Below are 13,378 nucleotides of genomic sequence, written 5' to 3'. Positions count from 1 at the left end.
AAGATGGTTCAAAAAGGGCCAATATGTATAGTGTATTTGACTGCATACTTTTTGAAAGTTTTGCTTCCAAAAGTTGTGCATTTCCAATACGTAATAAACCCAAAAGTTGTGCATTTCCGACTCATGGTTTACCAATTATTCTCTCACATACAGATAAAAAGTGAAATTGAACGAGTAAATCTGCTACTGCTACAAGTATATATTTTGCTGTGAACTTTGATTCTGTCGGTTTCAAAAGCTTGATCAGCAAAGCAATATGCACTCATAATCCCTTGCGGCTTATTCGGGTGATTGAATTGAAAGGAGACCAAGGACTGGATATATTGCTTTATTCTTTCTCCCTTCAAAAAGTTGCCTTTTAGAATAATGAAACAGGTCCTTTTCTTTGAAGTGTTCGAGAGTCTTATAGAAACGTTCACGAATTCGAAACTATGCAAGATTACAAGTAGTTTATAGTGTGATTGCTAGACGGTCGTATGTTGTTACTTCATGTGTTCAATATTTTTATAAACAAGATTTTTTAGATACAACAAGGATTGAGATCACAATTACACTGAGTCTTGGATGAGAACGTCCTGAACAATGTCACGAGGATCCTAACCATACTTAAATATATTGATGTTAGAAGGATCTTTAATTCATACTCAAAACGTTGGAATAATGTATGTTCAATATTTTTTCAAGGGGAAGTCATATATATAGATAACTAAGTTCTCAGATGAGAACATCATGAATAATGTCAGGAGAAACCTTATGTCATACTCAAATCATTGCATACACTAAGAGTTTCTCTAATCTATGGACAATCCTAACTTACTTCCTTAAATAGCTACACGTATGTATTATAACATAAGTGAATTAGAAACATCGTGTGATGCATGCAAAAATTACGCCGAAAATTCTTCATCCAAGTCGTTCTCTCTCTCTCTCATATTAGAAACTAATTAACCATCATAACAAGACTTGAATTCTATAGCTGAAGTAGACTGTTTTTAGTATTGTTTTTGACTTACTGGGAAACAAAGACCATGCTCTATTTGAATCTACAGAGATTACCCTAACTGGGAGGAAAAACTACAAAGAATGCAAGCATATATTTATTTATAAAAACATATTACGGCAAGGCTGAGTCAACTTAATTAATCAACCATTTGCAACTTATGCTAATGAGTAGTGACCGTGTCAAAGAAATAATACATTAACAAATTGGTAAAAGGAAGGTCTTGTGTTTCGTTTTCTGTTCTTTACTTGTTAGTAAAATGGTGGGGGCATGGCATTATGCTAATTAGAAATTTCAAATTGTATAAATAAAGTAAAAAGGAAAGTTGCAGTTGTTAGAACTTAGAACCAGTCAAGTAGATTTTTTGACCTCTTGAAGAATCTTTCAATGTGGGGGCTCCTTTCACATTTGTTCCAGAAGATCGAGTAGCGTATTTTTACACTAGGATTTCAATGAGACAAAACCCATCTTGTGTTTTGCTTATTAAATGCAATTTGCATCAGAAATCATAGTTTTCAGGCACATCCCAAATATTCTCACACATACACACGCATATATGTATGGAAATACTTCGAGTGGAGTGGATGGTGAATAGTCATTTCCAACGTTGACTTTGGCTTTCAAGTCAATTGTCAGGATTTAAAAACATTAGCCTTAGATGGATAAAAGGTTTCTGTTGAATTAAATTGTCAGCATTTCTTCGGTCATATCATGTATAATTAAATACAATTTGTATTGAAGCTGACCGGAAAAGGAAGAGAGAACTAATGGAGAGAGAAGAAAAAATGTTGTGCCAAGTAAACCTTGTTGAACGAGGCTATATCTGGAAGAGAAGCGGTTCATTACTACTGCAAATTGGCTTTTGTAACTTTGCTACATGTAAACTAGCTAGTTAAAAGTAACCTATTGTTTGCTTGTATTTCAGTACTTCGAGACGGCTAATTTTAATACATTACTAACTCAATACTATTTCTTTAACGTGCAAGTACATGTCGATTGGATTTTTATGTAGTTCCAATCTTAAAAAAAGAAAAAACAAATTAGGGAGATCACATTTTTTTTATGAAAGTGTGGAATCTAAGACAATTGATCGACAAGTGGGGCATTATCAATCGACCAGCTGTCTCACATTTCGTAAAACAGAAGAATCTCATTTCTAGCTAAAGGTGCATGCATGTACGTATATGGTGCATAGGGCCGGCCCTGAGGGGGTGACAGGCGTGCGACCGCACAGGGCCCCCGATTTTTAGGGAGGCCCTGAATTTTAATGACCTTTATAATATACTACATATAAAAAGAGTGTGAAAGTAATTCACAATGTTGCCCTAGGGGAATTGGCAAGCGCTGGTACCTACATACCTTTTTGTAAGGGTTCGAGTCCCAGTAGAACCCTTTTTGGGCCTTTTTTGAACTACATTATTTTTTTCTTTTCTATTTAATATTCATAGTTTAATTTCTATCATTATAAAAGATAACTTTTGATGATAAATTTATTATTAGGAATATCATAATTAATTAAAATCCTTAAAAGTTTGAAGATATAATCTTTAAAACCCCCATTTCCATATATGATATCATTTAATCAAATACATGTCATTCGTTTATTCTTTGGTCAACTTTTAAAGATCATCTAATTTTCATTCTATTTAAAGACCATTTAGTCATATATATATATATATATATATATATATATATATATAAAATACAACTTTGTTCACAACACTAAAGTGGAAGGTGAGCAGGTGATGCTCATCCCCTATTGATTACTGTTAAATTAATTTGGTTTAATTGATTTAAGACACGAATCTCGAATTTTAACTAATCTAACGACAATCAACCGAGTGGAGGTTAGAATCATCCTCACTTTAGGGAGTGAGAAAAAATGCAATAAAAGAACTAAGAGTTCATTATAAGATGCTACAATATCATAACCAGTGATTTGTTTAACTAGTTCATAATAAAGAGCATGAGTTGTTCTGATTATGATATATGTACGGTGATATGTTATGTATATAGCCACCACACCATGTTTTTTGTATTTAAAAAGTAAGGGGTTTCGAACTCATAAACATAAATGCAGATATATAGCCACCAAAACATACTTCTTTTTTATTTATTTTCTTTTGCGTTTATATCAATTTATACACACACAAAATATAAAATATAAAAAAAATATAGCAACCAAAATTTAGACCTTGTAAGGATTTCCGTTTGAGTCTCGCACAGGGCCTCCAAATCTCAGGATCGGCCCTGGGTGCATATTAACCAAAAAAAGGTCTAATGTATTATGTGTATGATATATACAAATGTGGGATTGCTTGGTGTACATATAATTTGGATAACAGTGAAACTTGTGATATATATTAATCTACATATAGGTGCAGATAACTTAAACTTGTTAACTTTCATTCCTACAAGTTAGCATGCATGCTGATTCATGTCTTGGAGTTCCCCCTTATAATTTTACGACCATACGCAAAGCAATAAGTACATATGCATTGTTGTCCGTTTATAGGCCCTCTTAACTATATCAATTATTGAGCAGAAAAGTTAGGCACACACAGCTATCTTGATGAACTGGAATTCTGATCCCTTGATTAATGTATGGCTGTGTTATCTACTTCTGATTCCACGTATATAGATTACTCATACTAATATATATATGTATGTATGTATGTATGTATGTATATGTATATATGAGTGTGTGTGTCTGTGTGTGTATAAATATTCATTCAGCTGGTCTTCCAACTGAAGGGTGTTGTCCCTACTACTACCTTGGTGTAATTAACCACGGCTGATACAACAACCCTAACATTTTCTTTTCACTAATAATCAAACTTTGATATATATTAATATCGAAACTTTCGTCAGTGACTCAGTCTTAAGTAACAGTTGATGAAGATACTATATATTAGTGCAATTTGTGGTTTAAATTAGCAACAAGACAACATGATATATCACATTATTTGATAAGACATTAAAAAGAGAAAAAGAAGAACCGTAAACCCTAAACCCGAAGGCACCAAGCTGCATCTAACCTTACCTGTATATGTTTTAGGCTTTTAGCTGTCACGTACCTTGGCTAAGAAGCCATGCAAAAGTAAAAAAATCAATAAAATGTTGGACAACTTCAAGGGTAGCAAACATGGGAGTAAGGGCACTGTTCTAAAAATCCTCGTCTAGGCCTCATCTACGCACTAGGCGGCTGGTCATTACCTCGATTAGTCTTTAGGCATTTGAAAATTAAGAAAGTGCACCTAGACACCTGTCTAACATGCCTAGGTCGCGACTCTCACTTAGACAGAAAATCGATAACTTTGATTTTGCAATTTTTTTGTCAACAAAATGAAAGAAACTTGTTGAATACTTGGATGAACAATCATTATATGTTTTTCCCCATGTTTTCAATATTCTTTAATACTTTATAATTTATGTATTTCGATACAATTATGTATTTTTTAAAGTATTACTTAAATCCTCTTAGTCCGTGGACCTAGCCGCTAGGCCCCAACCCACCTCTCGACTAGCGCCTAGCGTCTTTTAGAGCCTAGAGTATGGACAATATCTCTTAATCGTACTTGTGTAGTTTGTTCACATATGAGATACCGTTATTTTATTAATATAAGTTAGTAATTTTATCTAGTGCACAAATCCATTGTGCACAATATAGTTGATAAGTACGATTCAAAATAGAAAACATAATGAGTATAGGGGCAATAGCTTTTGCTCATTCTGAACTAGATTATTCACAAATGAGAGAATATTACCTTATTAATACGTGATTAATATGAGTAACTTGCACAACCCACACCTCCATATATAGCAGACAACGTGATAGATAAATGTCACTCAAAAAGTTCTATTGTGTATGTAGGGATAAGATAGTTTACCACTAATGAGAAGTGATTAGGCAGATGACAACTAAAGCATAGGTTGGATCGATGCTGCTTGGTGCCTTTAATTAGAGGTTTCGGTGCAAATTAACCCAAATGTGTCCACATCCTAAAGATTCTTTTTTTTTCAGTGTGCACACCTAACAAAAAACCTGCCCTCTACTACATCGATAGGGACTTCCATTACCAATGCCAAAGTCCCTAATTTATGTCACTTATTGTGGACGCAACTAATTAAAAATAGGTCAACAATCTCATGCTTTTCTTCTTTTAGTCTCTTTTTTCCATTAAAAGTCATCCCTCTTAAGCAACCGCCCCAACCCATCGATCGGATTGATTTACACTTTTATTTTATTTAACTAGCCTAAACTATGTACTCTCTCTCCGTAATTCATGTATCTATAGTACCTTTTGATTAATTTATCTAGTCAAAATACACAAGATAATTACCCTTCTTATTCGACATTAATCTTCCAAATTACCTTCATAGTTTTTCGTTATAAACATGATGATATAGTCATGACGCACCAGTAGTCCTTGTGCACGTCATGTGTGTTTATTCGTTATCTTCTTTTTTTAAGTAGAGACTATTCGTCATCTTCTTTTTTTAAGTAGGGACTAGCTAACACGTTTCATAACATGAGTAATGGATAGCTCGATTTAAGGGTTTGGGTGCTAAATTAATGGTGCAGAATATGAACGAAAATTCAGTTTAATCTAATTTTATTTGGTATTACTAATTAAATTATGAGACAGATGTTTAGAGGAAAAGAGATAGAAGAAGACTTGAAAAGATACTTTAAGAAAAGACATGAAGTACTTTCAATTCATACTACCAACCCGACTTGGTAAAATAAAACTTTGTTATTGTTGTAGTAGTAGTTACTAATTAAGTTAATTATTTAGTTGCATGCATTATGCATGAAATGTCTAGAGTCATAATGTAATATTGCTCCTTTAGACAACACATCAACTTGCAAAAAAAAAAAAAAAAAAAAAAAAAAAACCATGAAATTAACAAAGGGATCCAATGTCACTCTCAAGCATAGTAACTATGTTGCCCTTGAATTTTCCAAGTTTGACCAAATCTCACAAAGTTAATTGGATTGAATTGGTCTCTCTCTCATAATTTCAATTGGCTTATGATGTTTGCCAGCCACAAAAGTTTAATTTTGTTGACTATGTAAAAGTTCAAATGTGTTTGTAATTTTGCATCTTTCTTCCTTCACATAAAGTAGGCGGTGATATATATGTAACCTTTGCTCTTTTTTCCTTTCCCACATTTATATGGTTTATATATACCGTTATTCAAGATAAACACCTAATTAAGCTTAAACATGCAATAGATTTTGCACATTGCTTCAAGTAGTTCAAAGAGCATTTTTTTTTTTTTGGAAAGCTGCAGCATATATTGATCACAGAAGGGCAAAACATAAACAATACAAAAAGCCGTGAGAAAAACGCACCAGCACACTTACAACCTATTATCCGCTAACAGAACATCTAAAAGGATATTAGGGGGCTCCTCAAACCAGACACAGTTCAAAGAGCATTCTAATTGATCTCTATCGTGGTGGGGTGCTTCTGTGCCCATCAAGCGGCAACTACCAACTCACCACTAATGCATGGAGCTGCTGCCGTTTAACTAATACTCTCGTATCTGCCAATAACCTCAACTTAAGTTGGTGTTAACTATGACAGGTTTATCCACGTGTATATACACGTTTTAGCCCAAATAATTCTTTATTTTGTTTCTTCAATATTTTAATCCTCTTTTATCTGTATTCAACATTTAAAAGTAAGTTCGTTCGAAAAATATTTCAAAGTAAGTGTTATTTTGTGCATTGCTACGATGTGGTTGACAAGTTGACAACAGTTTGGTTTTGAGGAAGACTAGCTAAGAGGTTTTTTTCTTTTTTTGGTTAGACATCTTGGATGTTATGTCTCCCAATGTAAATCTAGCTACCCACATATACACGTCAACAATAATGTATTGAATTATTGGTTCAAAAAACCGGTTTTAGCAAGCAATCCCTCATATGTACAAAAATCTTAAACTTCCCTAGTGCTTTTTTTTTTTTAAAAAAAAAAAAAAAGAAAAAAAGAAAAAGAAACGATAGTAAGATTTCATTGATCAACAAATACAATTAAGAGGTATAAGATTTCATTGATCAACAAATACAATTAAAAGGTATCAAATAGGTAAATTCTCTAGTGACCGATAGTTTGATCTGGAGATAATTTACACAGACATAAAAAGAGTAGAACCCCTAGATGACCACCATAAAAACAAAAACCACTGAGAACTACTGATATAAATTTGTCACAATAAAGGCAGACGCGCAGTAACTACAGGTCAAACAAGGAGGGTTAGCCGCAAATCTGACCAAAACGACGTTATCGCCACAGATCGGACCAAGTACGACGGCTCAGCCGTGGGAACCACCATGGAAACAAACTAGAAGGGTGGATCCGGTCCACCAACAACCCAACACGCCAAAGCAAAGGAGAACCTGTGCCTAGCTCCGAATTAAGGTGATAATACCTCGAAAAGGAGCAAAAACGCCATCCAAGCCAAAGGTTGGGTACCCCAAAATTTGGTGGAGAAGGGGAGGCGCTGGTATATGAAAATACAGAAGGATAGGCCAAGGGGGTGCAGGGAAAGAAGAAGGAGGGGCTGCACCGACCCCAAGATGGAACAAGGGGTCGGTGGCGAGGACGATGCTAGATCTAGGGTTTTTCGTGGAGGGGTCAGGGGTTTTAGGGACAGAGAGAGTCAGTAGCATGAGTTGGGTTTTTTAACTTGCTTAGTTCTTGTATACATACGGTCGAAAAACTTTGCCATTATACGAACATTGTTTTTCTTCTTACAGTTGATAGAGTTTAATGTGAATCCTATACCTCATTTTACTCTTTCTACTTTTTTTTTTTTTTTTCCGGTAAAACCAAAGTTAATTCCATTCTAGCTATGCTATCAGAAGAAGTGACAATAAGGTAAGAAGGAAAATAAAATCTATCAATGGGGACATAAAACCTAGTCCTGATCATGATAATAGTCGTAATGAACAAAACCTTCAATAACCAATACAAGATATAACAAGACAAATAAAAGATAACCTATCTAAAGTGGTAGTGTGGAAATCTTACACAATCACCAAGATGATACGAACAAAGTAAAGCAAGAGGAGAATCTCACCAAACAAGACCAGTGAAAAGGAAAACCTTGATTGGCAAAAACATCAACAAAAATGTGAGGAGACCGAATAATTATTAATATAAAACTTTTAGGTCTTACTAAATATTCTCTTGACTACAAATATTTACGTGTTAGGTTTTAATTGGTTTTTCATACTATATACGTACATCGATGACAAGATCTATCACTGTTGTATAGAAGACTATACACGTGTGTCCAGCTAACATGATAACCGTATATATGGCCCCATACCAGTTACGTACGCACCTGAATGTTTATATAAATAAACATTTTCAGTGGACGGTAGTTGGGAAAAAAGAAAAAGAAAAAGAAAAAAGAGCTCTCAATTCTCAAACGATTCTTAAATCATAGAAAGTGTGGTTTAATTTGCTAAATTAATCAAGAAAATTGCATTGACGAGAGAGATCAAAAGCACAGTGACGACATAAGAATTTCAAGAAAACACAGACCAAAAAAATGAAGGAAAAAAAAAAAAGGATTAGCAGTAAATAAATATGAATTATATTATTGCTTTGAGGACAATGAGGAGAGAGAGACGACAAGAGTCACAGAAAGGCAGAGGATACAGAATTCAGGGCTGACGTGGGTTTCCCATCAGCAGGGACAAGCACGTGATTTTAACGCTGAGTGGGGTCTGCCACGTGCCCCCATTGGTGCCGACTAGACTACGGTCAAATACCGGTGCCACTTGTGCCACGTGTTGCCTAATATTCCAAACACGAACTTTGAACAATTGACCACACATGGAAATTATCCAAACGAGGCATTTCAAATTAACCTTGTACAATTATTGGTGTTACAAACATTTACCCTACTTCTTTTTCTTTTTTACTTGGAGATATTTATAGTGAGCAACAAAATTACATTGTTGGATTTCATTTTATTTGTTCTAATTACATTTCTAATAGTTTGATGAGAAAAGATTTACTGATTTTAATTTACTTCATTTTTTCATCTTGAAATGTCAAAATTTAAGAAAATAACTCATTTGTATCTGGAAATTATGTTAGCAAAATCTAAATTCATTACATGTTACTCTGTTAATGTATTTTTTTTCCTTAAACTTTTATGCAAGGAGTATCCTCAAGGGCATGTTTGGTCACATATTTTAATAAAGTAAGATAGTAGTTTAGATGATATGAGATAAGTAAATGTTTTGTTTATAATGATCGTATTATACGATACCTTGAATTAAGAATTAATCAAACTAATTGATGTAATAAGTGTATGATCAATTAATGTTGTAAAGGAATATGCCTTCAATATTGTTACTTTGTTCGTATGAATAAACGGAGCAGCAAGGACTAAAAATGTTTCCATTTGAGGAGGCACTTTTTTGTCTTCTCAATTTTAAGGTGCTTTGTCAACCTCCATAAAAGTGATAGCTAACAAAGTCCATTCAAACTTAAAGGCTCTCTCTCTCTCTCTCTCTCTCTCCCCCCATTATTATATATATAATGATAAAATCATAATGTATTTTCCAAACCAAACCACATTTAGAGAGACAGATATTTCAAGTCTTGAATCAAAGAGTAGTAGTCCTCCAAACCAAAACCCTTCTTTCTTCTTTCTGTCTTTGTTGTTGTTGTTCTTCCATGTCTGATCAGGAACCGAAAGACCTTTACTACCATGACCTATTTCAGTATGAAGATCATGATGGTGGGATGGTCAGCATCAACAACCAGCCAAATTTGCAAGGGTTTGATGTGAATCCTTCATACATGAACTTAACAGAGTGTTTGAAAGGATCTATGGACTATAATTCACTTGCAACGGCTTTTGGCTTGTCATCTTCAACCTCTGAAGCACTATTTTCGTCTATTGAAGGCGATCAAAAGCCTGCTAATCATCTTGGATATTCAGGTGGTGGCGGAGGCGGTGATGTGGAAACTCCTTTGACGCCAAACTCTTCCATGTCGTCTTCTTCAGCTGAGGCTGGTGCTGATGAGGACTGTGGTAAGAATAAGAAAGATAGGCAGCCAAAAGGGTCATCAGAAGATGGAGGAGATAGCTCTAAGAAAGTGTAAGTTTGAATTGAATACATATAATATTGTCTAGGTTGCTTCAGTTAGTTAAGAGCAATCTTTCTTGCATTCGAGATCTTGAGTTCGAATCTCCCTTATCTCATATAGCTTGTATCATTTAAAAGAACAAGGATACTGTCTAAGTAATTAATGACATATTCATATACCTGATCTGATCATGTTTGATATATTTGATAACCAACAGGAGCAAACTAGCAAAGAAGAAGGGAGAGAAAAAGCAAAGAGAGCCACGATTTGCCTTCATGACCAAGAGTGAGGTTGATCATCTAGAAGATGGATACAGATGGAGAAAATATGGGCAGAAAGCTGTGAAAAATAGCCCATATCCAAGGTAATTAATTTGGATATATAATGTGTAATTTCTAGCTCATTTCTTTGTTTGCACTTGAAAGAAACCACCAAAAAAACCCCTTAAACAGGAAAAATAAGCAATATATTCGAAAGTTGACTAGTTTGTTTCATTCACGTGCTATAGTTTTCAGCGATTTAATTTATTTTTTAAATCTTACTCCATCAAATTATGCCAAAAAGTCCTGCATAAGACTTATTAATCAGTAAAACCAAAGGTTCACTAATTTGTTATAATATGATCCCAAAATTTAGTCCTATATATATTAAGTAATCTTAATCTCGCAAATTCTGAGTTATGGGTAATGAAGCTAAACTAAATCAAGAAAAAACCATTTGATTATTGCAAGATTAATTAATCCGCCAAATCTTAATTTGTTTGGTAGTAAAAATAAAAAATTTGTTGACAGAAAAAATCTAAGTTTGATTTTAGCACGACTCTCTAATTATATATGTACTGCGGTCGCCAATTGCAGAAGCTACTACCGGTGTACGACACAAAAATGCGGGGTCAAGAAACGCGTAGAGAGGTCGTACGAGGACCCATCCACTGTGATTACGACATACGAAGGTCAGCACAACCACCCACTTCCAGCAACCCTTAGAGGAAATGCGGCTGCAGCATTGTTCCCACCTTCTATGCTAAACCTAGCACCCGCCACGCGTACATTCTCAACCTTGGCTGGTGGTGGCCCGAGCTCTGCCTTTTCTCAGGAATTCTTGTTTCAAATGCCCCAATACATGATCAGTAACAATGCTAATCAGGGATCGTCACGAAACCCTAATTATCATCTGCAGCAGTTTCAACTGCCTCATGGAGCTGCTGATCAGTATGGACTTTTGCAGGACTTGGTTCCTTCCATGTTCCTCAAACAAGAGCCTTGATGATCTCCCTCGCGATCGATCTCTAGCTCGTTAATTTGTAGATACGATTAATTATTTTATATAGTAGCTAGTCTCATGATCTTGATTGATCATCCTTGACATATATTTTTAATTAGTGAGCTAGCTAGGTTGCATATCTACGTACCCTTCACTTCTAATCATTTTAATTCCACTCATATTTGTGAGGCAGGAACTGCTGATAGCTTTGGCAATAGAGCACTTATTATCGGCAAAGAGAGTTTGACTCTTTCTCTAATCTCGCAGTGTAAGCTTTTAGGTCTTCCATTTTGGAGGTAATTTGCTAGCTCGAACTGCTACCATATATAGGAAATCAAATGGATTTGTAAGATGATGAGTTTATTTATGTATAGTGGTTCGCGAGAACGTTGTGCATGTGAATTGAGGATTGCATGCCTCATGTTTAATTGCTTGTATTATACAAGTGGTGCAACAGGTTTTTCTTATTTACGGATTAATGTAACGCAAGATCCTTGCCGTGACAGCCTTGCTTTCATGCAGCAGTGTTGGATTTTTACTTGTTTAATATATAATAATTTTCTTCTAGTTTCTGTGCATATTATAACTCGTTGAATAATTTGTTTGCAAATAGTACGCAATTGTTACAAATTCCTTCTCGTATTATGTAGGCTGCGGGTCTATTGTCTCCAAAATATAGGTATGTCTCATGTCCACATGATCATGCCGTTAAGACCCCTCTTCGACTTTCACTCAGATGTAAGAAGTAACTTTTTATTGATTGAAACAACTTTTACCAAACATATCCTTCATCACTTAGAATTCCTATCTTATACAGAAAGTAACTAACTCACCTAACTAAACGGCTACCCAAAACAGAATTTAGTTACAATTCCTATTGATATGATGCTGACACATGGCATCATATCAATACCCCCCCCCCCCCTAAAATGACCCTTTAATTGCAAGGCTTCAAAGATTTGTGGCCCCTAAAATGACCCTTTAATTGCAAGGCTTCAAAGATTTGTGGCAGCTGGAAATTTGGTCTTCAACACAGAATACACCTCCCAAGTCACATCATACTTTGAGTGATTTTTCCATTGAACTAGCACTTAAGTCACATCGGCATTTCCTGTTTTAACCATTCTCCTTTCCAAAATTGGAATAGGCACATCCTATAGAATTCCAGCTTCTGTAATTACTGGAAGTTGAATTGTAGGTTGTATTGTCGACAAAAAAAAAATTGTAGGTTGTATTGCAGGACCCAAATGCTTCTTTAAGCAAGAAACATGAAAGACAAGGTGGAGTTTGGAGTTAGTAGGTAGCTTCAACTTATAAGCCACTGAACCAACCCTTGCTAATACCTCAAACGGACCATAAAACTTAGGTTGCAACTTGTTAAAAGGGTGAGAAGCTAGAGACAAGTGTTTATAGGGTATAATCGCAGATAAACCAAGTCACCAACATCAAAATCCCTATCGGTTCGGTGTTTATGAGCTTGAATCTTCATTCTATTCTGAGCTGCCTCGAAATGGGCCTTGAGTAATGATAAAACTCGATTCCTCTCCTGCAAACTTCTGTCCACCATCTCCAACTTAGTAGTACCAGCTTCTTAAAGTGGAACTGCAGGAGGAGCTTGGATATACCACTTCATAAGGCATCATATTAGTGGCAGTGTGATGGTTGGTATTGTAACTCCATTCGGCCCATGGTAGCCAAAATGCCCATCTTATAGGTTGAAGACTGCAAAAATAGCGCAGGTAGGTCTCCAAACATCTATTCAGCACCTCTGTTTATCCATCCGTTTGAGGATGATAACTAGAGCTATAACACAAGAAGGACCTTTGCAATTTGAAAACTTCTTTCAAAGTCCACTCAGGAAAACAGGGTCTTTATCACAAATTATAGATGTAGGCATGCCATGTAATTTGAAGATGTTCTCAACAAAAAGATTAGTCATAGAAGACGCAGTGTAAGGATGAGCCAATGCTACAAAATGTGCATATTTTGATAG

The 13,378-nt window shown here is 35.2% G+C and overlaps 1 protein-coding gene and 1 long non-coding RNA gene across 2 annotated transcripts; both read left to right on the top strand.

Annotated features, from left to right (window-relative positions):
- Positions 1 to 7,013: 7,013 nt before the first annotated feature.
- On the top strand, positions 7,014 to 7,801 carry LOC126585581 (uncharacterized). Its single transcript, XR_007610593.1, has 2 exons — positions 7,014 to 7,047; positions 7,085 to 7,801. It is a non-coding gene; the product is annotated as an uncharacterized LOC126585581 (long non-coding RNA).
- A 1,768-nt stretch (positions 7,802 to 9,569) lies between these two features.
- On the top strand, positions 9,570 to 11,952 carry LOC126585568 (WRKY transcription factor 71-like). Its single transcript, XM_050250009.1, has 3 exons — positions 9,570 to 10,133; positions 10,340 to 10,486; positions 10,980 to 11,952. Exons 1-3 carry the CDS (start codon positions 9,706 to 9,708, stop codon positions 11,386 to 11,388), a joined length of 984 nt encoding a protein of 327 aa, XP_050105966.1. The 5' UTR covers positions 9,570 to 9,705; the 3' UTR covers positions 11,389 to 11,952.
- The last annotated feature ends 1,426 nt before the right edge of the window (positions 11,953 to 13,378 follow it).

Source organism: Malus sylvestris, chromosome 10 (assembly GCF_916048215.2).
Source record: "Malus sylvestris chromosome 10, drMalSylv7.2, whole genome shotgun sequence".
Classification (NCBI taxonomy): Eukaryota; Viridiplantae; Streptophyta; class Magnoliopsida; order Rosales; family Rosaceae; genus Malus; species Malus sylvestris.
Note: the sequence above shows the minus strand (reverse complement) of the source record. Positions and strands in the feature narration are given on the sequence as shown.

What these genes read in the sequence shown, in the direction of transcription:
- LOC126585568 (XM_050250009.1), top strand. Translation starts at nt 9,706, where the DNA reads ATGTCTGATCAGGAACCGAAAGACCTTTACTACCATGACCTATTTCAG. An exon ending in GGAGATAGCTCTAAGAAAGT is followed by an intron (nt 10,134 to 10,339) that starts GTAAGTTTGAAT and finishes GATAACCAACAG; the next exon opens with GAGCAAACTAGCAAAGAAGA. An exon ending in AAAAATAGCCCATATCCAAG is followed by an intron (nt 10,487 to 10,979) that starts GTAATTAATTTG and finishes CGCCAATTGCAG; the next exon opens with AAGCTACTACCGGTGTACGA.